This window comes from Symphalangus syndactylus, chromosome 21 (genome assembly GCF_028878055.3).
Source record: "Symphalangus syndactylus isolate Jambi chromosome 21, NHGRI_mSymSyn1-v2.1_pri, whole genome shotgun sequence".
Classification (NCBI taxonomy): Eukaryota; Metazoa; Chordata; class Mammalia; order Primates; family Hylobatidae; genus Symphalangus; species Symphalangus syndactylus.
The window spans coordinates 58,703,918-58,731,675 of NC_072443.2; the positions used below are offsets into that span (position 1 = coordinate 58,703,918).

Below are 27,758 nucleotides of genomic sequence, written 5' to 3' on the forward strand. Positions count from 1 at the left end.
AGCCCCACCTCCCCTCCTTTCACACACACAGACGGCATAGACCTCATGCAGCCCCAAAGGGGCAAAAAGAGACTTTAATTAGGGGAAGGAGGATCCACCAGAATCAGAAAAGGAACAGCTAGCGTGGGAGCAGAGGAGCCAGAACAGGCAGGAGGAGGGCCCGGCCGGGAAGCTCTGGAGGAGGACTCACCTCGCCACCTCTGGCACAGGCACTGGCACTGACGGACAAGGCGAAACAGCGGCCCCTCTCAACTGGGAGGGCACCCAATGGCCCCTGTAGCCAGAGGTTGCCTGGCTTTTGGGCCCCAGGTCCTAGGCATGACTGGTGGTCACCAATTTGGCCCTTGTCCCCAACCAGTGCTGGGGAGCCATCTTCAGGCAGAACTCAGGAAGCTGGCAGAGGGTTCCCAACACTTATACTGGGGCCAAGGAGGCTTGGGAATAAAAGGGCAAGGGAGAGAAACTGGAGTCTGAAACCTCTCTCCCTCCCCACCTGGGGTGGCATAGGAGAGAAAAAATAAGTCACCTTCTGGCTCCAGGCCCGCCCAGACCCACAGCAACCAATAAGGTACAATCACTGGGACCAGTCACAGCCACTGGAGGTGGAGGTTTTTTTTAAAAAAAAAAAAAAGACAAAAAGGTTACAGTATCCTACAAGCACAGAGTTTAAGTTTCGAGACGTTAAAAAAAATCTGTCCCGGCCCAGGGGACTGAACATCAGAAGCCAGCCTGACCAGGCACATGTGGCCTTGGGGCAGGTCCACTGCTGCTTTCTTGCCCAGCTAGCAAGCACACCACCCACCTCCCTCATCAAATGCCCACCCCAACCCAACTCCCTGCCGCCGCCGCTGCTGCTCTGGGGAGTGACTCCCGGACACCTTCGTGGAGACATGGGTAGTCTGAGGGGGAAGGCCACGAGATCCAGCCAGATGGTTTAAAACTGTCAAGAGAACCAAGAGGCAGTGCATGGTGGTTATTATTGCATCCTGGTGGGACTGCTCTAAGGAGGTGCATGAACCTGAGAGCTGCCACTGTGCTCATATCTGTGAGGGGCAGAGTTGGGTCCCAGGACACCTTGTGGTCATGCTCTAATCCAGCCAGCTTTCAGAAGTGACCTATGGGCACCAGCCCTAGGCCTAGCACTAGATAAGGCATTAAAATTAACAGCCATGAGAGCTTCTCCATAGCTCCCCTGTACCCTGACATGGAGGCTGCTAGAAAGCCCTGCAAAAGTCCTGCCTGGTGGACTGAGGTTGCCTTCTTTAGGCATGGGGGCTCTCATGCAAGGGGCTTGGGGACTCACAGGGCCAAGTGGAAAAGGACCCAGGTTCTGGTACTTTTGTGTCAAGCTCTGGATGATACTCCAACCAAGACAGGCCCTTGAAATGTTTTCTGCCCTCAAGGGTCCCCCATGCTGCCTAGGACAGCCCTGGACATTTTAGAGACCAAAGGTTATGAACCAATGGCCCATGCCTCAAACTAGCCCAAAGATGAGCACTGTATGGCCCACGTGGTGTTTAAAACAATATGAATTAGTTGCCAACCTTGAAAACATGGAAGATGCCATATACAAATCCAAATTTGGGGGCTCAATGGCCTGGAGCTGTGTGGGAGCCAGCCCCTGCAGATGAGGCATGCGCTCAGCAGCTCCTCAACCCTGCCTACTCCATACTCCATACTCAGCCCACTCCATAGCTACCCGACCTTTGGATGCACCTGAATGTGTGACCCCTGACAAAGGCTACGGTACTTTTTTAGACCTCTGAGTCTGAAAACCCAGCTCCACATTCTGGTTCCTCCTCTTACTGGCTGAGGGACTTTGGACAGGTGCTTTTGACTTCTAGAGCCCCAGTTTATTAATCTCTAAAATGGCGATAATAGCTGACTCAAAGACTGTTTTGAGTAATAAATGGGACATGTGAACATACTTTTTTAGGGGTCTAATTCTGTGCGATGTAATTATCATAAATAAGTAAATGATTGTTGAATGAGTGAGCCAAATATTCAATTGGAACAAGAGCTATTTTCCCCTTCCAGTTCAATCTAGAGGCCTCCTAGTATCCTGGCCATAAAACTTTGGTGCTGCAATACACGGAAATCTACTATGTACCAGGTGCTATGTTTTACACACATGGTCTCATTTAATGCTCAACCACTGAAAGATAAGTATTAATTACCAGACCTTCATTTCACAGCTGAGGAAACTGAGGCTTAGTTGAGAGTTCAGTGACATGCCTGAGTAGGGGATGGAGCCTGGATTCCCACACAGGTGGTCTGCCTCCACAGCTGAGTGAGCTGAACAACCATGCTGACCTGTGCACATGCCACAGCTACTCTGTACACTGGCCATCCTCAGTGTAATTAAATCTCAAGGGAAGTGGGTATAATTTCCATTTTTAGGAATCTGAGCTCCTTCTGGACTGGGTACGTACTTACTGGTGGGAGTACACACTAAGTCTACCATCTAGAGATCACAGCCACTCTGGGTGGCACATGTCAACAAACCGAAGATTGTTTGGAAAAAGGAGGAAAAAAAAGGCATGTTCTGAATATCTAAACTAAGAACTATGTCATCAGTTCATCAATGTAAACAATTCTACCTCTTCGGATGACTACAGCGCTTTCAATTAGAAAGGCATAAACAATGTAAGAGGAATCTGGAGGACTTACACCATGCAAGTGATGGAAAACAGATTGAAGGAATCATGACTTTAAGCCTGAGAAACATGCTGAAGGAAAGTACTGAAGTCTATTTGAGAAGTGGAATTATAACATGATTAACTGTCCTATACTCCTAGAAAATTCACATGCAGACTTCACTTGCCTCACTTGGGGTTTGAACGAAGATAGAGGTAAGGACTTTGTGAACATCCTGAGATGTAGAAATGAGTGACCAAGTTCCTATGAGAGACTTAAGAGCCATTCCAGACACCCAAATATAGAAAATGCCTTGTATCTCTCAGAGATGAACTTGGGGTCCTCTAGCTCCAAAGCACCTGACTGACCTGCTGTGCCCCAGGGGTCCTAGAGAGCTCAGGAGATATACACACACTGCTTGGACCCCTTTCCCACCAGATGCTAAGTTTTCAACATGACCCCCAGATCCTCTGGCCTCTGGAAGGAAAGCTGAAAGGCCCCTACTCACATTCTTAAGGAACTCTTCAGCCACAATGCGGGCACGGGCATTGACTGACAGCTTCATCTCACTGATCTCCTTGTCAATCTCCTCCATGAAGTGGATCACAAAGTCCACCAACTTGTGTTTGTACATCTGCTCTGTGTGGAAGTTGGTGATCAGAAAGCTGATATCATACCCCTAGGGAAGAAGACAGTAGGGAGGGGGAAGAGAAGGAACAGGAGAGAATTAGCACCCCATGGGAACTGAGCTGGTCATGTCCTCCACTCATGCACACACTTCCCACTGGCTGTGATCTTCTCCCAAGCTACACACCCTTCCAGTCAGCAGCCCAGCTGCTCTGGGGGAGGGTGTCTAGGTTGGATCCAAGCAACTGAACCCAGTTGAGAATTCTGTGTGTATCAGACATCTCTGGAAGACTATCTGTGGTACAACAGCTCTGCATTCAGAATGAGTCAAGGGACTTGAAGTCTTGTTACAGAATAATCTAATCAAACAACAGGGAACATTTAGTCCAGAGAAGAGATGATTTGGAAGATGGGTGGGATTAAGGTCTTTTTCTGCTGGAGGGCTGTGGGAGGAAGATTAATTTTATTTATTCAGGGTGGCCCCAGAGGTTAGAGCTAGGACCAGGAGAGAAAATTTGGCTCAGGATGAGGAAGAACTTGGCCAACATGCCTGACGTGTCTGATGATGGCACATGCTGCTGTGTGGTAGTTGCTCAGTCACTGGGGATACTTTAAGTTTACCTGGCAAGGAGTCTGTGGAGAAGATTCAAGTACAAATTCAGGCAACAATTGACCCAATGTTAACTGTGGCTTTAAGAGACTGATTCGGTGGGCCGGGCGCAGTAGCTCACGCCTGTAATCCCAACACTTTGGGAGGCCGAGGTGGGCGGATCACAAGGTCAGGAGATCAAGACCATCCTGGCTAACACGGTGAAACCCCGTCTCTACTAAAAATACAAAAAATTAGCCAGGCATGGTGGCGGGCACCTGTAGTCCCAGCTACTCGGGAAGCTGAGGCAAAAGAATGGCGTGAACCCAGGAGGTGGAGCTTGCAGTGAGCCCAGATTGCACCACCGCACTCCAGCCTCGGCAACAGAGCGAGACTCCGTCTCAAAAAAAAAAAAAAGAGACTATGATTCACTTTGGGAGACCAAGGCAGGCGGATCACCTGAGGTCAGGAGTTCGAGACCTCCTAGCCAACACAGTGAAACCCCGTCTCTACTAAAAATGCAAAATTAGCTGGGCATGGTAGTGCATGCCTATAATCCCAGCTACTCGGGAGGCTGAGGCAGGAGAATCACATGACCTGGGAGGTGGAAGGTTGCAGTCAGTGAGACTGAGCCACTGCACTTCAGCCTGGGCAACAAGAGCAAAACTCCATCTCAAAAAAAAAAAAAAAAAAAAGAAAAAAAGAAAAGGCCAGGCGCGGTGGCTAACGCCTGTCGCCTGTAATTCCAGCACTTTGGGAGGCCGAGGCGGGCGGATCACGAGGTCAGGAGATCGAGACCATCCTGGCTAATGCGGTGAAACCCCATCTCTACTAAAAATACAAAAAATTAGCCGGGTGTGGTGGCGGGCGCCTATAGTCCCAGCTACTCGGGAGGCTGAGGCAGGAGAATGGCATGAACCCGGGAGGCAGAGCTTGCAGTGAGCCAAGATTGTGCCACTGCACTCTAGCCTGGGTGACAGAGCGAGACTCCGTCTCAAAGAAAAAAAAAAAAAAAGAGAGACTATGATTCAGTTGGCAGAGCTTAGAAAGGATTTCTAATTCACTGTGTTCTTTCTGATGCTAGACTATAGGCTCCAGGAATAAGCAATGTGTCTTATCTTTTTTGCCTTTTTTTTTTTTTTTTTGGAGACAGAGTCTCGCTCTGTCGCCCAGGCTGCAGTGCAGTGGCATGATCTTGACTCACTGCAAGCCTCCCAGGTTCAAGCAGTTCTCGGCCTCAGCCTCCTGAGTAGCTAGGATTACATGTGCCTGCCACCACGCCCAGCTAATTTTTGTATTTTTAGTAGAGACGGGGTTTCACCACGTTGGCCAGGCTGGTCTTCAACTCCTGACCTCGTGATCCACACACCTCGGCCTCCCAAAGTGCTGGGATTACAGGCATGAGCCACCACGCCTGGCTCTTTTTTGCCTTTTCTATGGCTGAGGTAGACCCAACTTTTCCTAAGCTTCTAATCCTCTTTGCTCCCCACTCTGAGATGAAGGCCAACTCTCAATTCAGGCAGTGGGTGCAAACAGCTGGAGGAGCACTGATCCTGGTTCTAGAAACAATCCCAGGCCATTCTGTAACAGGGTCCTGGGTATCGCAAACTCATGGGTCACAGGGTCTCACCTCCACAGGCTTCCTTCGAAGGATAAAGAAGTTCTCTGCTCGCATCATCATGAAGCGCATGAACTTGTGGCATAAAATCTTCTCGATCTCATCAGCCTGGGGAGTGCAAGAGAGAAACATTTCTCTAAAGCTGACACCCAAGGCCAAAAACACCTTGTAGCCTGGTCTTGACTCCAGTTTTTTCAAGGCTCCCAGGAGACAGTGAGGTTTGGTACTCTGAAGGATCACTGAAGTGGGGGACCTGGCTGCCAACTGAAACAAGGGTCTACGTTGGGGCATCTCTTAATGAGGACCCATTCCAGAGAGGTAATTCTGACAGGCTTCTATCGCTTCTTTCAGAGTCTACAGCTGTATTCCAAGCTGCCCTTCACATTCTCATTTCACTAGTGTTACATTTCCCAGGGTGTTTTGCAGTACCACCTGGGCTATCAGAGATAACAGGTGGTCTCTGCTTTAATAACACTGAAAATCCAACAATCCCTGAAGTTTCTCCCTTCTGAGTGCTCAACATTTTTTTTTTTTTTTTTTTTTTTTTGAGACGGAATCTCACTCTGTCACCCAGGCTGGAGTGCAGTGGTACAATTTTGGCTCACTGTAACCTCTGCCTCCCGGGTTCAAGCAATTCTCCTGCCTCAGCCTCCCAAGTAGCTGGGATTATAGGCACATGCCACCACGCCTGGCTAATTTTTGTATTTTTAGTAGAGACAGGGTTTTACCATGTTGGCCAGGCTGGTCTTGAACTCCTGACATCAAGTGATCCACCTGCCTTGGTCTCCCTAAGTGCTGGGATTACAGGCATGAGCCACTGTGCCCGGCCCTGAACTCTCAACATTTCTAAAGGAAGATTATTGCTGCTGGTTGCTAGTATGCCCTCAACACCTCCCAACACTTGTTAACCTCCCATTTTAACAAGGAAAGCAGGCCCCAGGGTTATAACTTTCTGTAGAAAACAGTATGTAGTCTGCATTTAATAATAGTGTTTTGTTTTCATACTGCTGAAAGTTTAGAGTTGCCCTCTACTGGCCAGGCATGGTGGCTCATGACTGTAATCCCAGTACTTTGGGAGGCTGAGGCAGGCCCATCACCTGCGGTCAGGAGATGGAGACCATCCTGGCAAACATGGCGAAACCCTGTCTCTACTAAAAATACAAAAATTAACTGGGCATGGTGGCGGACGCCTGTAATCCCAGCTACTCGGGAGACTGAGACAGAAGAACTGCTTGAATCCAGGAGGCAGAGGTTGCAGTGAGCCGAGATCATGCCGCTGCACTCCAGCCTGGGCGACAAGAGTGAGAATCTGTGTCAAAAAAAAAGGAGGCAGAGGCTAGGTTTCCTGCACTCTGAATCTGGAATCTGGCACACTGATCTCTCAGATGGGGACCCCTGGACTGAAAGAGGCTGAAAGGACTGAAAGAGGCCTTACGATGGGCCTCCTCCATGGTGAACTTACCTGTTTCACAGCGATGCTGACCCGGACAGAGTTGATGGAGCCCTCAATCAGAACCTTTTCCTTCTCATTCCTGCTGATGGTCACAGGTTGTAACAGGAGCTCTTTGCTACTCCTGAAAACACAGTGTGACAGAGTACTTGTACTACAGAGGGACAGAATAGTCAGAGCGACCCCACGCAGGTCCTGGAATCACTATGAGACCATAGAGTCCAAGGAATAGAAGACTCACAAGCAGGGGTGCTCCAAGATGGGGGCCAGTGAGTGTGTTCTTCAGCAGAAAGAGCACAGGCTCTGAAGTCAGGGCGAAAAGGTTTTGAAATCCAGCCTCCTCTGTTACTTTCCTTGGGCAAGTTACCCTGTTGGAATCTCAATTTTCTCATCTGTAAAATGACTCTGATTCCTAATTCACTGGCGAGGACTGAGAAAGATCAAAAAGGGTCAAATGTCTAATAGTGTGCCTGGCACATAGTAGGAGCTTTACAAAAGATAGCTATTTTAGTAACTACAAGTTGAACATCCCCAATCTGCAAATCTGAAATCCAAAATCTGAAACTGGCTGGGCACAGTGGCTCATGCCTGTAATCCCAGCACTTTGAGAGGCTGAGGCTGGTGGATCACCTGAGGTCAGGAGTTCGAGACCAGCCTGGCCAACATGGTGATATCCCATTTCTACTAAAAATATAAAAATTAGCTGGGCATGGTGGTGCATTCCTATAATCCCAGATACTCAGGAGGCTGAGGCACGAGAATTGCTTGAACTCAGGAGGTGGCAGTTGCAGTAAGCCAAGATCACACCACTGTACTCCAGCCTGGGCGACAGAATGAAACTCTGTCTCAAAAACAAAAAAAAAAAAACCTGAAAGTTTCTGAGTGCTGACAAGATGCTCAAAGCAAATGCTCACTGGAGCATTTTGGATTTGGAATTAGGGATGCTCAACTGGTTAAGTATCTGCAAATATTCCACAATGTGAAATACTTCTGGTCCCAAGCATTTTGGATAAGAGATACTCAACCTGTACAGGCAAACCAATATACCATTTAGGAATGCAGAGAGAACACCTGTCTTAGAGGTAAGGAAAGGCTAAAACTGAACGCAGTTTGGCTTCCTTTAATTATCAATCCAGAAATGATTCATTTGCCTCTGAGACCCCTATGAGTTCAGGTTACAAAGTAATGCCTCTGAATACCTAGAGATCTCTAATAGTAATTAATTGTGGTGTGGTGTCTTTAAACTGTTAATCATTTTCAAAGGCCCACTGGAAATCATGTACATTTAAACAGTATAACAGGGCATATCCTAACATCTTATCAGTTATTTTTAAAATTAAAAATTAAATCATATCATTTAATGTGGTAACCCAGATTATCTCACTGATATATGTACCAGATTGAATTTTATTTTATTTTATTTTTGAGACGAAGTCTTGCTCTGTTGCCAGGCTGGAGTGCAGTGACACGATCTTGGCTCACTGCAACCTCCGCCTCCCAGGTTCAAGCAATTCTCCTGCCTCAGCCTCCCGAGTAGCCGGGACTACAGGTGCGTACCACCACGCCCAGCTAATTTTTGTATTTTAGTAGAGACGGGGTTTCACCACGTTGGCCAGGATGCTCTCGATCTCTTGACCTCGTGATCTGCCTGCCTCGGCCGCCCAAAGTGCTGGGATTACAGGCGTGCGCCACCATGCCCGGCCTATTTACTTATTTTTTGAGACAGGGTCTCACCCAGGCTGGAGTGCACTGTCGCAATGTTGGCTCACTGCAACCTCTGCCTCCCAGGCTCAAGAGATCCTCCCGCCTAAGCCTCCCGAGAAGCTGGGACTACAGGCATGTGCCACCATGCCCGACTATTTTTGCATATTTTTTTGGTAGAGATGGAGTCTTGCCATGTTGCCCAGGCTGGTCTTGAACTCCTGGACTCAAGCGATCTACCCACTTCAGCCTTCTAAAGTGCTCGGATTACAGGGGTGAACCACTGCACCAGGCCTCCAGATTAAATTTTAAAGGGGAAAAAGATATTTATGAAATGGAAACTAGGTAAAAGAAAATCATTCAAAATATGAAGTATTTGGATTGGGGGTCAGAGTGTCTAGACTGGTAGGTAAAAAAAAAATCCCTGATCATTACCTTAGAAAAGTATGGAGATGGAATCTCAGATAACAATTATCTGACCATTCCTTAAACTACCAGTGTTTTCAACAATGCCACAGGAGAGACTTCATCAACAGTCCTGCTCTGAGAAGTCATACCTTGTGTCAAGTAATCTTGTCTTTTCCCCTGGGTTCTGTCCTGCCAACCCACTGACCCTATTTTCTTAACTCCAAATTGGGAATCACCATTCAGCTGGCAGCAAGACAAAATGTCAACTGCAGCTGTCCTGACTACTCCAGGACATAAGTTCATGGCACCTTCTAGACAGCAGCCATCTCTGTGTGCTGCACCCCTCATCCCCACCTTGACTTGTCCTTCCCTACCTGACTTCCACTTCCGGCTTGTTGTGTCGTTCCACAACCTGGGAGGAGAAGTTCTCCAGGCAGAGGGCAGCCTGCAATGTGGCCCGCACGGCACTCAGGTAGGGGCGGAGAGTGGCAGTCTATAGGAAATAACACAGAGGAAAGGGAAGATCAAAATGTGTCACGCCAAACCCACTGATCCCCTATTCCAGCTCCCATGAAGCCAGGTAGCATTGAGGGTGCAAAGCTCTTTAAGACACCACTGTGAACAGAACAGACTAGGCCTTCGAGACACCTTCCAAGGTGTAGAATGGTGGTTTTCAACAGAAGACAATTTTGCCTGCCAGGGTACATTTGGCAATGTCGAGACATTTCCTTTCTTTCTTTTTTAACCTAGGGTCAGACCAGAGGAATGCTGAGACATTTTCAATTGTCATGACTTGGCAGGGAGGGGAACTGCAGGCATTGAGTGGACAGATATCCACTAAACATACTACAATGCACTACAAAGAATTATCGAGCCTCAAGTATCAATAGTGCTGAGGTTGAGAAAGGGATCTAGTGACATACCAGTGAATGCATGATTGTCGTCAATCTATTAGGCCAACAAACGTATAGCTGTACTGTTTGCCAGGCACTGAGCTAACTGGGAATTCAATGATAATTAACACTGTCTCTACCCTCAAACAGCTCAACTAGATAGCAGATATACAGAAAATTACTGTGATATAAAAACGAAATGTGAAATATTTAGATTTACAAGTTATCTATATTTGCAGAAGAAACTGGTTTTGAAGGTGAAATGGGATTAGGAGGATTTTATAATGAGAAAAAGTAGAATAAGGACATTCTTTTTTTTTTTTTTTGAGACAGAGTCTCGCTCTGTCGCCCAGGCTGGAGCACAGTGGCACGATCTCGGCTCATGCAAGCTCCACCTCCCAGGTTCATGCCCTTCTCCTGCCTCAGCCTCCTGAGTAGCTGGGACTACAGGCGCCCACCACCACACCCGGCTAATTTTTTGTATTTTTAGTAGAGACAGGGTTTCACGGTGTTAGCCAGGATGGTCTCAATCTCCTGACCTTGTAATCCGCCCACCTCGGCCTCCCAAAGTGCTGGGATTACAGGCGTGAGCCACCACACCCTGCCAGAATAAGGACATTCTTAGTAGAGGGATTAGCTTCTAGCTGCACTGGTCAGTCCTTGTATCAGCCAAATTCTTTCCCGCCTCAGAGCTTTACACATGCTTGACCGTCTATTTGTAGGCTTTTCTCCTCTTTCTTTGCCTAAGTCATCCTCCAGATCTCAGCTTAATTAAGGAAGGCCTCTTAGAGAGGCCTTGACATCCCCCTACAAAGCATTTATTACAACTTACAATAAAATGTCTTTCATGTCTTCTTTTTATCTATTTATTTATTTATTTTTGAGACGGAGTCTCGCTTCTGTCGCCCAGGCTGGAATGCAGTGGCACGATCTCTGCTCACTGCAATCTCCACCTCCCGGGTTGAAGCGATTCTCCTGCCTCAGCCTCCCGAGTAGCTGGGATTACAGGCGCACACCACCATGCCCAGCTAATTTTTGTATTTTTAGTAGAGACGGGGTTTCACCATGTTGGTCAGACTTGTCTTGAAATCCTGACCTCAGGCAATCCGCCCACCTCGGCCTCTCAAAGTGTTGGGATTACAGGCGTGAGCCAACGTGCCCGGCCTTTATTTTTCATTTTTTTTTGAGACAGAATCTTACTCCGTTGCCCAGGCTGGAGTGCAGTGGTGCAATCTTGGCTCACTGCAACCTCCACCTCCCGGGTTCAAGTGATTCACCTGCCTCAGCCACGCGAATAGCTGAGATTACAAGTGTGCACCATCGTGCCTGGCTAATTTTTGTATTTTTAATAGAGATGGGGTTTCGCCATGTTGGCCAGGCTGGTCTCAAACTTCTGACCTCAAGTGATCCGCCTATCTCAGCCTCCTAGTGCTGGGATTACAGGCATGAACCACTGCACCTGGCCTCCTTCATGCCTTTGTAAATTGATTTCTCCTTTACTAGGCTGTAAACCTCATGGTCAACAGACCATATCTATTTTATTCACAGCTATATAGCCTCCAACCTAGCTCAGTACCTAACATATACAGTGTCTCACTCATTTCCTGTAGAGTAAGTGAGCAAAAGAAATAATTAAGGTTAGAGTAATAAAAAAGGACAGCAAGAGTTTCAGAGTAGTAATGAGTACAATGTTTCTGTATATGAGAAGCATTTTAGATTCACTAAATGACGCTGCAGTGGTAGGCTGAGGTAAGATCATGGGGAATCTTGAATGCCAGGCTATCAAGTTTAGCTTTTCTCTTAAGGGGGTAAGGAACTACTGGGGCTTTCTGACGAGGAAGTTCATGACTGCAGCTGCATGGTGGCTCTGAGGAGAATGATTTGGAGAGGGAAGTGAGACATACAGCAGACTATGACAAGCAAAGAGTATCACAAGCGTTGGACTGACATTAGATGGAGTGGATAATGGAACTGAAAAACAACTTCCCAGGGGCTCACGCCTGTAATCCCAGCACTTTGGGAGGCCGAGGTGGGTGGATTACCTGAGGTCAGGAGTTCAAGACCAGCCTGGCCAACATAGCAAAACCCTGTGTCTACTAAAAATACAAAAAATTAGCCGTGGCAGGCGCCTGTAATCTCAGCTACTTGGGAGGCTGAGGCAGGAGAATTGCTTGAACCCAGGAGACTGAGGTTGCAGTGAGCCAAGATCACGCGACTGTGCTCCAGCCTGGGCGACTGTGCTCCAGCCTGGGCAACAGAGCGAGACTGTGTCTTAAAAAAAAAGAAAAGAAAAAGAAAAACCACTTCCAACGAACTGTGGTCCAACCATTCAATTAACTACTACTTAGCAATAAAAATGAGTAACTATTGATACACACAACATGGTTGACTCTCAAATGTATTACTGTAAGAAGCCACACTTAAAAGCCTGCATACTAAAGAATTCCATTTACATGACAATCTGAAAAAGGCAAAACTACAGGGGGGGAAAAACCAGTGGTTGTTGGGGGGTGGGAAGGAAGAGAGGACTGATTACAAAAGGGCTTGAGGGAACTTTTTGGGGTGATGGAAATGTTCTGTATTTTGGTTACAGTAGTGGTTACACAACTTGACTTTTTTTTTTTTAAGACACGGGATCTTGCTATATTGTCCAGGCTGAAGTGCAGTGGCTATTCACAGGCGTGATCAGTGTACTACGGCCTCGAACTTCTGGGTTCAAGTGATCCTCCTGCCTCAGCCTCCTGAGTGGATGGTACTACAGGCGCATGCCACCATACCCAGCAAATTTTTTTTTTTTTTTTTTGAGACGGAGTCTCGCTGTGTCGCCCAGGCTGGAGCGCAGTGGCGCGATCTCCGCTCACTGCAAGCTCCGCCTCCCGGGTTCATGTCATCCTCCTGCCTCAGCCTCCCAAGTAGCTGGGACTACAGGCGCCCGCCACCACGCCCGACTAATTTTTTGTATTTTTAGTAGAGACGGGGTTTCACCGTGTTAGCCAGGATGGTCTCGATCTCCTGACCCTGTGATCCGCCCGCCTCGGCCTCCCAAAGTGCTGGGATTACAGGCTTGAGCCACCGTGCCCGGCCCACCCGGCAAGTTTTTGCAACGCTTTTTTTTTTTTTTTGAGATGGAGTCTCGCTCTGTCGCCCAGCACCACGCCCGGCTAATTTTTTGCATTTTTAGTAGAGAAGGGGTTTCACCGTGTTAGCCAGGATGGTCTGGATCTCCTGACGTCGTGATCCGCCCGCCTCAGCCTCCCAAAGTGCTGGGATTACAAGCGTGAGCCACCGCGCCCGGCCTTTGTCAACAGTTATAGAAAGTAAACCTAAAAAGGGTGACTAGCTCCGTGACGCCTGTCCTTTCGTGAATAAAACAGATGTAGTCTCATGTAATACCTCAATAAACTTGAATTTTTAAAAATCAAGAGGCATGTGCCCCACTGGAAAAAAAAAATCCAGATTTCTAGCAGAGATATGAGGTCACAAAGTTTGCCAGGATAGGGAACCCAGGAGGAAGAGCAAATTTAGAATGGAAGATGAGTTTTGAACTAGAGGTCTAATTTCAAGGCCTCTTCAAGATATCCAGGCAAACCTTGAAAGAGAGCTGAGAAGCCAGATTAGGAGTCATCAGAATGAAGGCAGTTATCGAAGCCAGGAGACTAGATCGGTATCATCACGGAAGGTGTGACGAAGAGGGAGATGGTCATCCAAAGTCACAACTCCCAGGAATGCCCACATGTATGAAAAAGGCCCACATGTATGAAAAAGGGAGGACTTCCAGGAAGGGAGGGATGAGCAGTATCACAACTAACATACACTAAGGCTGACACAGTTCAGTTCTGACCAGGAAAGGCCTGAATGGAAACAACACGAGAGATCCTCCAGTGGGGTGGAAGCAGGGCTGGAGGTACCAAGAATGGGATAAGGAAGTGTGGCGGCCTGCCTTAAGCAACTGTAAGGTCAGGAAGGCAGAAGAGGATAAAGGGCGTATTTAATGAAGTTCCGCTGTGGATAGGCAGGTGGACTTGCTTCATGCCTCAGCGGCCCTTCGACCGGCTAAGAGGGTACGGGTACGTACCCTCGAAACGCTCCAAAGAGCCTAGGAGACCCCACTTCCGGCTTCCTACAGGGCTCAGGAAAAGCCCCTACCTGCTTCGAAGGCTGACCGTGAAGCCGCAAGGCCCGCTTCATAGCAGGGAGTACCCCCACTCGTCCCTTCCTCACCTCGGACCCCCCGCCCCGCCTCTTTTTCCCACCCTCATCGTGTCCCCACAACCCCCCGGCATCCCTCGGCCCCGCGCCCCTGCGGCAAAGCTACATCTCCCACCGACCCACTGCCCTGACGCTGAACAGCCGGGGGTCCCTGGCCGGGGGCCCGGCTCTCTCACCATCGCGGGCGCTGGCTGGGCCGGAAAGCGGAAGTACGGAAGTGGCCAGCCCCGCGATGCCTGCCCTTTCGCGAGAAGCGCAGCTGCGGTCTCCGCCCGGACTTCCGGACGGTACCATCTATGCTCTGAGCGGGGTAGGGAGCCCTTACGAACGCTTGAGCCTTCCGGAAGTTTTCCACCTAGGGCTGTCTCGGTATTTTTAAACTCTTGCACTCGAGTCACTACTTAAGCTCCTCCAGGAATGGGTGCAGCTCCCCTTTGTGCCTTCGGCCTTCTTGTCACCTTTGCCACAACATCCCCCCAGGTAGGCAATGGTACAGCCCAGCTTCAGATTGGGCACCAAATTAGGACAAGCCGAAGTGGACGAGCCCTTCGTTTCTTCCGGTTCTGTGCTCCCATCCTTTCTCTCGCCCCTCCTACCCGCAGCTCCTGGGGCTCGGCGGGGCTAACTGCAGCGCGGAGACCTCGGCCGCCAAGCCCCGCCTCCCGCCCCTGGCTGTGCCCTGGGGTTCGCATGAGGCCGACCACCCGCACCCTACCTCTGGCGGGCTTGCTCGAAGCCCACCTTCTCCCCACCCCCGGCAAACTCCAGTAGGCTCGCCCTCGCTGACTCCCCGCCCCCGCGTCAACTGCAAGGGGCCCGCCCATAGCCAGTTCCGGGGCGGTTGCTCACGTCGACCGGAACTCCCCGCCCCCTCCCGCGGCCCCGGGGCCGTAGGAGGCCGCAGTGAGGAGGTAGAGGGGGCGGGGGTCGCGCTAGGGTGTCCCTAGAGAACGAGGACTCTGAAGGCGGGACATTTGGGCGACCCCCGGTCGGGGCCACCCATTAAACAGTCTCACTTCTTCTGTGCCAGACACTGAACTGGGCTTTTGACGGGCATCATCTCTTAATCCTCAGAACATCCCAGGGAGGTAGGTACTATTGTTATCCCCATTTTTCAGATTCAGACTTTTAATGGGGAAACAGACCGAGACTTCTTTTGTTCCCATTTTACAGATGGAAAAACTGAGACTCAAAAAGGTCAAATAACATGTTCAGGGGCACATAAGTAGAGAATGGTAAAGCCTGGGCTTGAACCCAGGTCTGTCTGGCTTACCAGCCCACGTTCTAAACCACTATTAGTGACTAGAGAAGGGAGAAAGGTGGAATAGGGTAAGAAAAGAGGCCAAGAGTCCCAGAGAACATGGTAAGAATGGGGTGCTTGGAACTCGAAGTCTTAGCAGAACCCAAGAGAAATAGAAGGGAAAGAAAGAGCATCAGAAAGGCAAGGCAAGGCATAGCAGTATAGCATGGTGATCAGGGTGCAGACTCAAGACTAGCGGGGTTTAAATTGCATCTTGGAAGCATAGGCACATACCCACCCTTACAGAGTCTCAGTTTCTTTCTCTGTAAAAACGAGATCACAATGGTCCTTGTTCATGGCGCTGAGTGAGAAATTCAGTGAGATAAGCTGATAAAGTGCTCTGTACCTAGCCTGGTACACAGTTAAGTGCCCTGTGACTAGGAACTGTGCCATCAATTTTGTCAGTAAGGGACTGAAGCCTGGTTTCCTTGAGGCCGTCCCTGGAGGTAAGAAGCCCTTGGGCTTTTCTCAAACCACTTTGTCGCCCATCAATGGCCCTGTCCTCTCCAGCTCCACAGGATCCCCATATCCTGGGCCATGAGTGAGTTGAAAGACTGCCCCTTGCAGTTCCACGACTTCAAGTCTGTGGATCACCTGAAGGTCTGTCCCCGCTACACGGCAGTGCTGGCGCGCTCCGAGGATGATGGCATCGGCATCGAGGAGCTGGACACCCTGCAGCTGGAGCTGGAGACCCTGCTGTCTTCTGCCAGCCGGCGCCTGCGTGTGCTTGAGGCCGAAACCCAGGTGATACCCCAGAGAAGGGCCATCACCAGAGATGGACTGCAACAAGTTACGGGATGGGTCATTGAGTTAGCCCCATATGCTGAGACTTGGGGTACAGGGATTTGTGGGGAGAGGGAGAGAAACCCAAACTGGGTTTGCATGACACAAAAAATACACAAGGATATGCATGATCCTCTTAAATTGCAAGATTTCTAATTCAGTAAGCATTTATTGGCACCCCACCCATCCCCCATTATGTTCTGGGTCCTATGCTAGTTATTAGAGAAAGGTAATTAGGACAGTTTTGGCTGTCAAGGAGCTTGGCAGCTAGGAAAGTGAGAAAGTCAAGTACATACCAGGTGATGGGATGTTGTGGTTAGGAGTCCTAGGGAACTGGAATGGGGAAACCTGGATTTGAATCCTGGCATAAGCACTTGCTAGCATTGCTGTTTCCTAGCTATGTGACTTTGAGAAAGTTGCCTCATATCTCTGAGTATCAGTTTCCCTGTTTGCAAAGTGGGGTGAATAATAGGATCTACCTTGGTGCTTTTGTGAGGATTAAAAGAGAATTTTTTGCAAAAGCTCAGCCCAATGCCAGACACTAAGTAAGCACTTCAGATGTTATTTATTTGCTACTCTGATTACTTTATTCACTGCATAAAGATGCCTTGAGCCTTGTGTGCCAGGCGCTATGCTGTATCCTGTAAAATAGAGATGGTTAAGGTGGGCTTTCTGGTCTTCAGTAGCTCATGGTCTAGTTGAAGAGACAAGGTGCGATGGTCATTTCAGTGTGACCAAACAACACAGTTGGGTGCACGGTGGAGGTGTGAAGTGCCAGAGACTTCTAGAGGAAGGAGGTGCCAACTGGACCTAAAAGGATGATGGAATTAACTTGTCCCTGGGAATCCATGGACCCTCCTGGAGGAAGGCTATGACTCAAGTTGTATTTTAGTATCTAAGAACCTGGGTAACTGATTCAGAGAAGGCATCTCAGTAGTGGTGACATCGAAGTGAAGGTTTGCTGAGAGGATTCTTCTGTTAAACAGTATGTGACTGGCACGGGTGATACAGAAGTAAATCAGAGTATAGATGAACAAGTGAATGAGATGATGAGAAGTATATGAATAAAGTCCTAAGAGGCCAGGCACAGAAAATGAGCTGAATTTTGAAGGATGAGTAAGAGTTTACTACGTAAAAAGAGGATGGGGAAAGACCCAGGAGTCTCCTTAGATTCTAGATCGTAATTTATTCACTAGAGGAAAGAGATATTCTGTGTTTTCCCTTCTCCCCCTTAGTGACAGTTTCTGTAAATTTCAGATCCTCACCGACTGGCAGGATAAGAAGGGTGACCGACGATTCCTGAAGCTGGGTCGAGACCATGAACTTGGAGCTCCCCCCAAACATGGGAAGCCCAAGAAGCAGAAACTGGAAGGGAAGGCAGGACATGGGCCGGGCCCTGGCCCAGGACGGCCCAAATCCAAAAACCTTCAGCCCAAGATCCAGGAATATGAATTCACTGATGACCCTATCGACGTGCCACGGATCCCCAAAAATGATGCCCCCAACAGGTTCTGGGCTAGAGAACATAGAAGGGGGCCTCAAGGTTCTGGTGGTAGAGGCACTGGTGAGGCAGGGGCGCCCACTCAGGATCTGCTTTTCCCTGCAGGTTCTGGGCTTCAGTGGAGCCCTACTGTGCTGACATCACCAGCGAGGAGGTCCGCACACTTGAGGAGCTACTGAAGCCCCCAGAAGATGAGGCTGAGCATTACAAGGTAGAAACTCTGGGCCTTGATAGACATGATGCAGAACAAGAGTTCAGAGGTGCCTGAGAATTAAAGCTACCAAAGCCATGCATCATCTTCCTTCCCCTACCCTGTCCAGCCTGCTGTCTGCTCCATCAATGCACCCAGACACCTAGGCCCCAACTCAGCATTCTCCGTGCACTGCCTCCCCTCTACCCCAGCCAAATGTCAACATGCCCTCAAGCATCTACTTAAGTGAAGTCTGCCCATGTTCCTTTATCCCCGTCCCCTCTGCTTTGGTCCAAGCCTTCATCAACTTCTATCCAAACAGCCTCTTAACTCTCTTCCTGTTTTGAGACCTCTGGAGGAAACTTTCTTCTTTCTTTAAGATATAAAACTTGGGCCAGGTGCAGTGGCTCATGCCTGCAATCCTAGCACTTTGGGTGGCCAGGGCGGGCAGATTGCTTGAGCTCAGGAATTCGAGACCAGCCTGGGCAACATGCTGAAACCCCATCTCTACTAAAATACAAAAATTAGCCAGGCATCGCGGTGTGCGCCTATAATCCCAGCTACTAGGGAGCCTGAGTCAGGAGAATCTCTTGGACCCGGGAGGTGGAAGTTGCAGTGAACCGAGATCACGCCACTGCACTCCAGCCTGGGCAACAGAGCAAGACTCCGTCTCCAAAAAAAAAAAAAAGATATAAAAGTCACCTCACGCCTGTAATCCCAACATTTTGGGAGGCTGTGGCAGGCAGATCATCTGAGGTCAAGAGTTCAAGACCAGCCTGACCAACATGGTGAAACGCTGTCTCTACTAAAAATACAAAAATTAGGCCGGGCGTGGTGGCTCACGCTTGCAATCCCAGCACTTTGGGAGGCCGAGGTGGGCGAATCACGAGGTCAGGAGATCGAGACCACAGTGAAACCCCGTCTCTACTAAAAATACAAAAAAAAAATTAGCCGGGCGTGGTGGCGGGCGCCTGTAGTCCCAGCTACTCGGAGAGGCTGATGCAGGAGAATGGCGTGAACCCGGGAGGCGGAGCTTGCAGTGAGCCGAGATTGCGCCACTGCACTCCAGCCTGGGCGACAGAGCAAGACTCCGTCTCAAAAAAAAAAAAAAAAAAATAGAAAAATTAGCCGGGAACGGTGGCATGCGCCTGTAATCCTGGCTACTCGGGAGGCTGAGCCAGGAAAATCACCTGAACTGGGGAGGCATCGGTTACAATGAGCCAAGATCGTGACACTATATTCCAGCCTGGGTGACAGAACAAGATTCCATCCATAAAAAAAAAAAAGAAGGTATAAAACTGTATGTTTTAATGATGAAAATAAATAAAACATGCTCCATTATAGAAAATACAGAAAAGTGTTGAGGGAGAATGCTCCCATAGGTCAGCTGTCATGATCAGATGTGCTCATGACATGGTGCTGCATCTAGGCCTCTCTTCATCCTGTTATCTACAGGATCAAGTCCACGCATCCCAGTCCTTGGCACAGCTCCAGTGCCCCTCTCCATTTTCCTCAGCCATACCCCTCTTCATTGCCGTGTTGACCAGTCCCACAAGTATCTTGCCCTCATTCCAGGACACCACAGCCTCCTTGCTGGTCTCTGGGCCTCTGGCAAGCTCTTCTCTCCCTCTTCTCTCCTTGACAGACTTGACGCACCCTTCAAGGCCCTGATCTCATGTTACCTCCACCAAAGCACCCTTTCAGATTCCCCAGCAGAAAGTTAGTCTCTCCTTTGTGCTGCCACAACACTTTGATCTATCTCTTTCACTTCACTTACCTGATTTTTAAAAAATTTATTTGAAAAAGAGTTCATACAGACAGCAGTAAATTCAAGAATACAAAAGGTAATTCCCTGTCACCTGTGACCTGACGGCTCCTAATTCTCTCGAGGCAATTGCTGTGACCTGAGACAATCCGTGTACGTAGAGTATTCTGCACCTTCTATTTTGGGAATTGTTTCAGATTGGCTTCTGTGTGTGTCTTAGTTGTTTTTGGACCTGTCTCCCTTACTAGAGTGTGAAGTAGAGGTTTTATCTTCTTTGTACGTTCTTACCTATACCTGACACTGGTCTTGGCCCTGGACTAGGGACTTGAGAGATATAAGACAGGTAAGTGAATGAATGAATGAAGCATAGCTGGCCAGTGCTTACCCACTCAGGGTTGGGTGCCATCTTTTCCACAGATCCCACCCTTGGGGAAGCACTACTCCCAGCGCTGGGCCCAGGAGGACCTGCTGGAGGAGCAGAAGGATGGGGCCCGGGCAGCTGCCGTGGCTGACAAGAAGAAAGGCCTCATGGGGCCACTGACCGAACTGGACACTAAAGGTAGGCCTCTCACCTCCCTGCCAACCCCAGGTCAGGAGTTGAGTTCCAGAACTTCAGCCCACCTGCCCTCCTTTCCTGTGCCCGCTTAGATGTGGATGCCCTGCTGAAGAAGTCTGAGGCCCAGCATGAACAGCCGGAAGATGGATGCCCCTTTGGTGCCCTGACGCAGCGCCTCCTGCAGGCCCTGGTGGAGGTGAGCACCCTAACTCAAAACAGAAACCACATTTACTTTGTGTTTTAATGTGTTATGCTTATTTTTTACTGGAATTTATCATACATTTATTAGGTTGGTGCAAAAGTAAAAACCTGGACTAATATATAGCAAAAGATTGGGAATAATATATAACTTTTGCACCAACCTAATAGAAAAGTGCACAGATCATAAATGTACAGTTTTCACAAATGAGCTTGTATTACCAACCTGGAGATTGCAAAATGAAACATTACTATATCCTAGAAGCCCCTCTCATGCCCCTGTTTTTCTCCAACTTCCCCCAAAGGTAGCCTCTACTCCACAATTACTTTTGCTAAGCATCTATTGGAGGGGCTTTATACACATCCCCCCACTAAAGGCCAGGACAATGGTTAACACTGTGTTACAGATAAGAAGATTGAGGCTCAGAAAAGGGAACTGTTCACTTGAGGTCTCACACAGCAGGATTCAAACCCTAGCTTCAGGGTCCCTGTCGTTATACCTGCTGGTTGACCTTAGACACACCCTCACACTCTTTCACCTCATTGAGACTCAGTTTTCTATTCTAGCTCAAACACAATAGTTTATCTCATGTAACAGTCTGGGTACATGTTCCAGGTTATCTAAGGTAGGGGAAGGGGCAGGTCTCTACCTCATATCATTAGACAGGGACCCCAGCTGACGGTGGCCTTGCAATCTGCACAGGGTCACTCTGGGCGTCATTGTCACTCCGGTCCCACAGAATAAGAGCAAGGAGGCTGGGCGCGGTGGCTCATGCCTGTAATCCCAGCACTTTGGGAGGCTGAGGCGGGCGGATCACAAGGTCAGGAGATCGAGACCATCCTGGCTAACATGGTGAAACCCCATCTCTACTAAAAATACAAAAAAATTAGCCGAGCATGGTGGCGGGCACCTGTAGTCCCAGCTACTTGGGAGGCTGAGGCAGGAGAATGGCGTGAACCCGGGAGGCGAAGCTTGCAGTGAGCCAAAATCACGCCACTGCACTCCACAGCCTGGGCGACAAAGTGAGACTCCATCTCAAAAAAAAAAAAAAAAAAAAGCAAGGAGGAGTGTGTGAAGGAAACTTTTTAACTTTTTGGGCCATGCCTAGCTGTGGCTCCTATCTCTTCTAATCACTTTCCCCTGGAGAGAATCTGTCACATGACCATACCCGCCTGCAAGAGAGCCTGGGAAGTGTAGTGCAACTGGACAGGCATTGCCTAGCTGCCGTGGAGGAGAGGAGAGTATGGCGTTCGGACAGCTAGCACCTCTGCCACAGCAGGCCTAGCACAGTGCCTGGTGCGTTGCAGACGCTTCACAAACCTTAGCTGTTCATTACCATCATTGAGTGTTAATCATTTCTCTTCTGTGTTCCTTTTTCTTCATATCAGTATGAAAATAAAAGGGATTTCTAGAATGATCGAAGCAATTTGGGATCAGTATGGGAAGGCTTCCCACAGTAAGTGGGATGGGAAAGATAAAAGGATATTTCTGGTGTTTGAAGACTGTCAATGTAGGTCAGAAAGGAGCAGGAAAGTGGAACAGCTATTTTTCCTTCCACTCATTTTTGTGGTCTTCTAGGAAAATATTATTTCCCCTATGGAGGATTCTCCTATTCCTGACATGTCTGGGAAAGAATCAGGGGCTGACGGGGCAAGCACCTCCCCTCGCAATCAGAACAAGCCCTTCAGGTGAGTGGTGTCCTATCCACAACCCACAGTCTGGCCCCCGCTTCTGTTGGCTTCTCTCCATCTCAACCTGGGGAAGTCCTCATCAATAAGAGGCTGGGGGCAGTTAGGTGAAGCCCAATAGCAGTCTCAAGTGTGAGTGCTGGCCCAGCGTGTCTGCATGCACAGACTGAGTGCAGGGTTGTTCAGCACAGAACTGTTCATACCATAAATAACCCAAATGTCCTGCTGAAGGGGAATGGTTGGCTAAATTGGCATAACTCCATATGATGAAATAACTTGGAGCTATTAATCATATAGCTGCAAGTATAGAGAAATATAGTTAAATGACATGAAAAGATGTAAATTATAGAGTGACAAGTGGGGAAAATGTTAGTTGTAGCCCAGTACAGATTATAATACTATTTTTACTTAAAATATATTTCTTTTTTTCTTTTTCTTTTTTTTTTTTTGAGATGGAGTCTCGCTCTTGTCGTTTAGGTTGGAGCGCAATGGCGCAATCTTGGCTCACTGCAACCTCCGCCTCCCAGGTTCAAGCGATTCTCCTGCCTCAGCCACCAAGTAGCTGTGATTACAGGTGCCTGCCACCACGCCTGGCTAATTTTTGTATTTTTAGTAGAGACGGGGTTTCACCGTCTTGGCCGGGCTGGTCTTGAACTCCTGACCTCAGGTGATCCTCTCGCCTCAGCCTTCCAAGGTGCTGGGATTACAGGTGTGAGCCACCGTGCCTGGCTTACTTAAAGTATATTTAAATATGTGCACATAGGGAAAAAACCTGGACTAATATGTAGCAAAAGATTAGGAATAATATATAACAAAATCTGGAATATATATAATAATGTATAACAAAATAATAGTAATTCTGTCTGGGTTGTTGGCATTACAGGTTTTTCCATATTTTTTGGATAGTAGATACATATGTTGCTTGTGTTTAAAAACCAGACCAGATGTGTCTGTCCCTCCCTTTGTATCTGGATAGATACAGAGGGGGTGCCCAAAGGGAAAGGCAGGTTTTCACTGACCTTGGGAAGCCCTGGGAACCTCCAAGGTGGGCCCTTCTCCAAGCTGGCTCTTGAGTCTGACGGGCCTGCCTCCCCCTGTAGTGTGCCGCATACTAAGTCCCTGGAGAGCCGCATCAAGGAGGAGCTAATTGCCCAGGGCCTTTTGGAGTCTGAGGACCGCCCCGCAGAGGACTCCGAGGATGAAGTCCTTGCTGAGCTGCGCAAACGGCAGGCTGAGCTGAAGGCACTTAGTGCCCACAACCGCACCAAGAAGCACGACCTGCTGAGGTGAGTGTGAGCAGGATGCACGGTCCCAGGGGTAGCCTTGGAGGCTGTGGCCATGGCTGGTCACCTTCCATGGGTTTTACAACAGGCTTTCCAAGCCTGGCTGGCCTCTAAATCACCTGGAGAGCCTCGAAAAAAACAGCAGTGGCCAGTCCACCAGGTATGTCTCAAACAAATTCTAATTCCACAGAGTGGGGCTCAGGCATCTGTGACTGATTGATGTTGATGGACTGATTTGATTTGGTTTGGTTTTTTTTTTTTTTTTTTTTTTAGAGGGAGTCTCGCACTGTCACCCAGGCTGGAGTGCAGTGGCACGATCTCGGCTCACTGCAAGCTCCGCCTTCCAGGTTCACGCCATTCTCCTGCCTCAGCCTCTTGAGTAGCTGGGACTACAGGCACCCGCCACCACGCCTGGCTAATTTTTTTGTATTTTTAGTAGAGGCGGGGTTTCACCCTGTTAGCCAGGATGGTCTCCATCTCCTGACCTCATGATCCGCCTGCCTCGGCCTCTCAAAGTGCCGGGATTACAGGCGTGAGCCACCGCACCCGGCCTGGTTTGGTTTTTTAATTATGGTAAAGGCATAATATAAAATTTATCTCCATGGGAAGCTGAGGCAGGAGAATCGGTTGAACCTGGGAGGCGGAGGTTGCAGTGAGCCGAGACTGCACCATTGCACTCCAGCCTGGGCAACAAGAGTGAAACTGCATCTCAAAAAAAAAAAAAGAAAAAATAATTTACCCTTCTTAACCATTTTTAAGTGTACAGTTTAGTAGTGTTACCCATATTCACATTGTTGTGTGATTTATTTTTTGTCTTTTCATGCTTTTCTTTTTATCCCCAAAGTTTTATTATTAAAAATTTGATACACACAGAAAATCTGAAAGAATCATACAATAAACATCAGTATATTCTCCACCTAGACTAATTAACTGTTAACATTTTGTTGGAGATCTGTGATTTTTATTTGCTTATCACAAGAAATTGACCAGTGTTTTAGGACATGTTCTTTTGGGAATCTATCATGGTGCCTGCCATTCATTTGATGTCAACTCCCATCCATCTTGTTCTGCATTGATCACAACAAGGGTATAGGTGACATCTGGAGGAAGACTGTGGAATAGCTACCCTTTAGTTAGATAGGGAAGCAACCCAAACAAGTCTCTTTGCTTCTCACAGACAAGTGCTGTGTCTTAACTTCATAGTGCCCTGACAGGACAGGGCACATTCATTCATTTCACCTTTTTTTTTTTTTTTCTTTTTTTGAGACGGTGTCTCACTCTGTTGCCCAGGCTGGAGTGCAGTGGCACGATCTTGGCTCACTGCAACCTCCGCCTCCCGGGTTCAGGCAGTTCTTCTGCCTCAGCCTCCTGAGTAGCTGGGATTACAGGCATGCACCACCATGCCCGGCTAATCATTTGGCCATTCTTATTGTCTCTTAGGTATTGTGCTGGGGGCCAGTAAGAGAGGCAGAGCAAGGGACTTGCAGATTACTAGCAGATGATCAGTAAAGACAAGTGCCATTAAAAGGAGAGGTAGTTGCTAACAAGTTGCCAGGGTATTTAAGGATAAGGGTGACTAATGTATGCTGAGGGCCTACTGTGTGTCAGGGGCTTTATGTACACTCACTCAAGTGTCGTGACAACAACCCAGGAGGGAGTTGCTATTTTCCTTGTTTACCAGATGAGGAAATAAAGGTCCAGTGAAGCGAAGTGCTCTGCTGAAGGTCACACACTCAATAAACAGCAAGCTGAGACTTGAGCCCGTGGCTGAATCAAAGCCTCTTTCTATAATAGTTCATGTTTTCTCTGAAAAGTGAGAAGAAGAAAACACAGATGGAAGAGGCACTGAGGGAAGCAGAGGGAGAGAGAGGAAGAGAGAGAAAAGTAGGCATGTGCAGTTACAGAAGTAATGGGCCCTAGCTGGGCCTGGTGGCTCATGCCTGTAATCCCAGCACTTTGGGAGGCTGAGGCGGGAGGCTCGTTTGAGCTCAGGAGTTCGAAACTAGCCTGGGCAATGTAGTAAGACCTCCATCTCTACTAAAAATTTTAAAAAATCAGCCAGGCATGGTGGCACATGCCTATAGTCCTACTCAGGAGGCTGACATGGGAGGATTGCTTGATCCTGGGAGGTGGAGGCTGCAGTGAGCTTGATCAGGCCACTGTACTCCAGCCTGGGTGACAGAGTGAGACCTGTCTCAAAAAAAAATAAAAAAGAAGTAATGGGCAATGAAGAAATGGCTCGTGGCTCTCAGGAAACCACAGCACAGCCCTTACCCTGCTGCAGAGCAGCTACAAGGCCTTAAGCAGCCCCTGACCTGAGCATCAGCATCCCCTTCTGGAAAACTGGCAGGCTGGACTCAATCACTAAGTGACCTTCCAGCTCCACCATCAATGAAATGTATAAATCAGATCCTATTCAGAGAGATTAATTTGGTGTCTCACCCACCTCCTGTCAGCCTCAGGCTGCCTAGACGTTAGGGGTCTCTGGAATGCAGATGCCGAAGTAAGCAGGCCTTCTGCTGGCACCGGAAAACCTGAAACAACAGTGTTTAAAAACAAGAGTTTGGCCCCAGCCTGCTCCAGATCTCCCCCTCACTAATTGTGGGATCCTGGGATCATCTTTGAGCCTCATTTTCCTCACGGGTAACATAGGAATAATAGTACATATTTTGAAGGGTTAGGAGGATTAACTGAAAGACAGAGAGAGTGGGTGTGCGTGTGTGTGTATACATATATATATATATATATATATATATATTTTTTTTTTTTTTTTTTTTTTTAGAGACAGGGTCTTAACTCTGTTGCCGAGGTTGGTCTCAAACTCCTGGCCTCAAGTGATCTTCCTGCTTCCACCTCCCAAAGCGTTGGGATTACAGGCATGAGCTACTTCGCCCAGCCTACTGTATATATTTTTAAGACCTTTTTTTTTTTTTTTTAAAGACACAGTCATGCTCTGTTGCCCAGACTGGAGTGCACTGGCATGATCATAGTTCACTGTAACCTTGAACTCCTGGCCTCAAGCAATCCTCAGCCCCCTTGGAGTTGGGACTACAGGTGTGCACTACGACACCCAGCTAATTTTTTAAAGTTTTTGTAGAGACAGTCTCACTATGTTGCTCAGACTGGTCTTGAACTCCTGGGCTCAAATGATCCTCCTGCCTTGGGCTCCCAAAGTGCTGGGACTGCAGATGTGAACCACCATGTGCAGCCAAGACTATTCTTTTAGAGCAGTTTTAAGTTCACAACAAAATTGAGAGAAAGGTACAGAGAATTCCCGTATACCCGCTGTCCCCACATGTGCACAGCCTCCCCCGTGATCAACATGAGTTAATATTTTTCAGGAGCTTAAAATAGTGCCATATAAGTGTAGTTCAGTAACTGCTTTTTGGTCACGACTGTATGACACAATCCACAGGCATGCCAGCCTGGGCTGGTGGGAAGGCTCAGTCTTGAAGAGGGAGGGGCCGCTCTCTGGAGGTGGGCTGACCATGGTACCTGGCCGGCTGGTCCCCACAGGCTAGCAAAGGAGGAGGTGAGCCGGCAGGAGCTGAGGCAGCGGGTGCGCATGGCTGACAACGAGGTCATGGATGCCTTTCGCAAGATCATGGCTGCCCGGCAGAAGAAGCGGACTCCCACCAAGAAAGAAAAGGACCAGGCTTGGAAGACTCTGAAAGAGCGTGAGAGCATCCTGAAGCTGCTGGATGGGTAGCCCTCACCCCTGCCTCAGGCTGATTATCTGGCCTGGGGAGGGGAAGGGAGGTCCACTTCCTTCTTTGGGCACAGGAAACATTGGCCTGTGGCTGTCCCTCAAATGGCGGCAGTCTCTAGAGGACCGTGGCCCCTTCCCCTGAGGTCTTTTGGCCTAGCTCTGTACAGCCAGAACACAGGAAGCCCTGCTGGGCTGACCTGAGGCCTAGTCTGTGCTTGGTCCCCAGGATGGGGTTGGAGGGGACTTCGTTTCTGGGTCTTCCTCTTCCCCCTCTTTACCATCCCCCACTCCCTAATCCCCTACCCGTCTCCCCTTCAAGGACTTCTCCCTTGTGGTTTTGTAAAGTACAAACTTAAGAATAAAGTGACTGCTGTGGTTTTTAAAAAAAAGCATCCAGTCTTTGAATGTCTGTTACAGTGGGGAGGAAGGAACCAGTGTGGGTGGTAAGGTTTGTGGAGGGTATGCTTGGTAGCTCTCAGCCCATGGCCACTAACCCATGGCATTCAGTCAGGGAGAACTTTCTGAGTACCTCTTTCTGAGGATACTTGTGGCTGCACGTAACAATGCCCCCCAGCTCAAAGTGGATTCACAGTAAGGAAATGTGTTGGCTGCAGGATTGGCAGTCCTGGGACAGAGTGACCTTCACAGTTAG

At 48.6% G+C, this 27,758-nt stretch overlaps 2 protein-coding genes across 9 annotated transcripts; one reads left to right on the forward strand and one right to left on the reverse strand.

The window, feature by feature from the left end:
* Positions 1–41: 41 nt before the first annotated feature.
* ARPC4 (actin related protein 2/3 complex subunit 4) lies at positions 42–14,950 on the reverse strand. Of its 7 annotated transcripts, none has more exons than XM_063630421.1 (6): positions 14,848–14,950; positions 9,405–9,523; positions 6,934–7,045; positions 5,484–5,579; positions 3,146–3,316; positions 42–940 (listed from the first exon to the last, which is right to left on the reverse strand). In XM_063630421.1, the coding sequence occupies exons 4-6, from the start codon at positions 5,541–5,543 to the stop codon at positions 935–937; spliced, it is 237 nt and encodes a 78-aa protein (XP_063486491.1). In that variant the 5' UTR covers positions 5,544–5,579; positions 6,934–7,045; positions 9,405–9,523; positions 14,848–14,950; the 3' UTR covers positions 42–934. The 7 variants fall into 7 exon arrangements, with proteins under 7 accessions (XP_063486491.1, XP_055116556.1, XP_055116555.1 ...); XM_055260581.2 differs by lacking the exon at positions 14,848–14,950 and adding an exon at positions 14,309–14,704; XM_055260580.2 differs by lacking the exon at positions 14,848–14,950 and adding an exon at positions 14,252–14,390.
* TADA3 (transcriptional adaptor 3) lies at positions 14,632–27,495 on the forward strand. 2 transcript variants are annotated; one of them, XM_063630410.1, is made up of 10 exons: positions 14,632–14,692; positions 15,163–15,220; positions 15,943–16,176; positions 17,473–17,723; positions 17,822–17,927; positions 20,089–20,230; positions 20,320–20,423; positions 22,005–22,114; positions 23,215–23,400; positions 26,914–27,495. In XM_063630410.1, exons 3-10 carry the CDS (start codon positions 15,970–15,972, stop codon positions 27,104–27,106), a joined length of 1,299 nt encoding a protein of 432 aa, XP_063486480.1. In that variant the 5' UTR covers positions 14,632–14,692; positions 15,163–15,220; positions 15,943–15,969; the 3' UTR covers positions 27,107–27,495. The 2 variants fall into 2 exon arrangements, with proteins under 2 accessions (XP_063486480.1, XP_055116520.1); XM_055260545.2 differs by having other exon boundaries at positions 14,650–15,043.
* The last annotated feature ends 263 nt before the right edge of the window (positions 27,496–27,758 follow it).

Excerpts from the sequence above, each read along its gene's own strand:
- ARPC4 (XM_063630418.1), bottom strand. The coding sequence starts at position 14,311 with ATGGTGAGAGAGCCGGGCCCCCGGCCAGGGACCCCCGGCTGTTCAGCG. Across the intron at positions 5,580-6,933 it reads TCAGCATCGCTGTGAAACAG|GCTGATGAGATCGAGAAGAT; the intron begins GTAAGTTCACCA and ends TGCACTCCCCAG. Across the intron at positions 3,317-5,483 it reads TTCGAAGGAAGCCTGTGGAG|GGGTATGATATCAGCTTTCT; the intron begins GTGAGACCCTGT and ends CTTCTTCCCTAG.
- TADA3 (XM_063630410.1), top strand. The coding sequence starts at position 15,970 with ATGAGTGAGTTGAAAGACTGCCCCTTGCAGTTCCACGACTTCAAGTCT. Across the intron at positions 20,424-22,004 it reads TCCTGCAGGCCCTGGTGGAG|GAAAATATTATTTCCCCTAT; the intron begins GTGAGCACCCTA and ends GTGGTCTTCTAG. Across the intron at positions 22,115-23,214 it reads AATCAGAACAAGCCCTTCAG|TGTGCCGCATACTAAGTCCC; the intron begins GTGAGTGGTGTC and ends CTCCCCCTGTAG.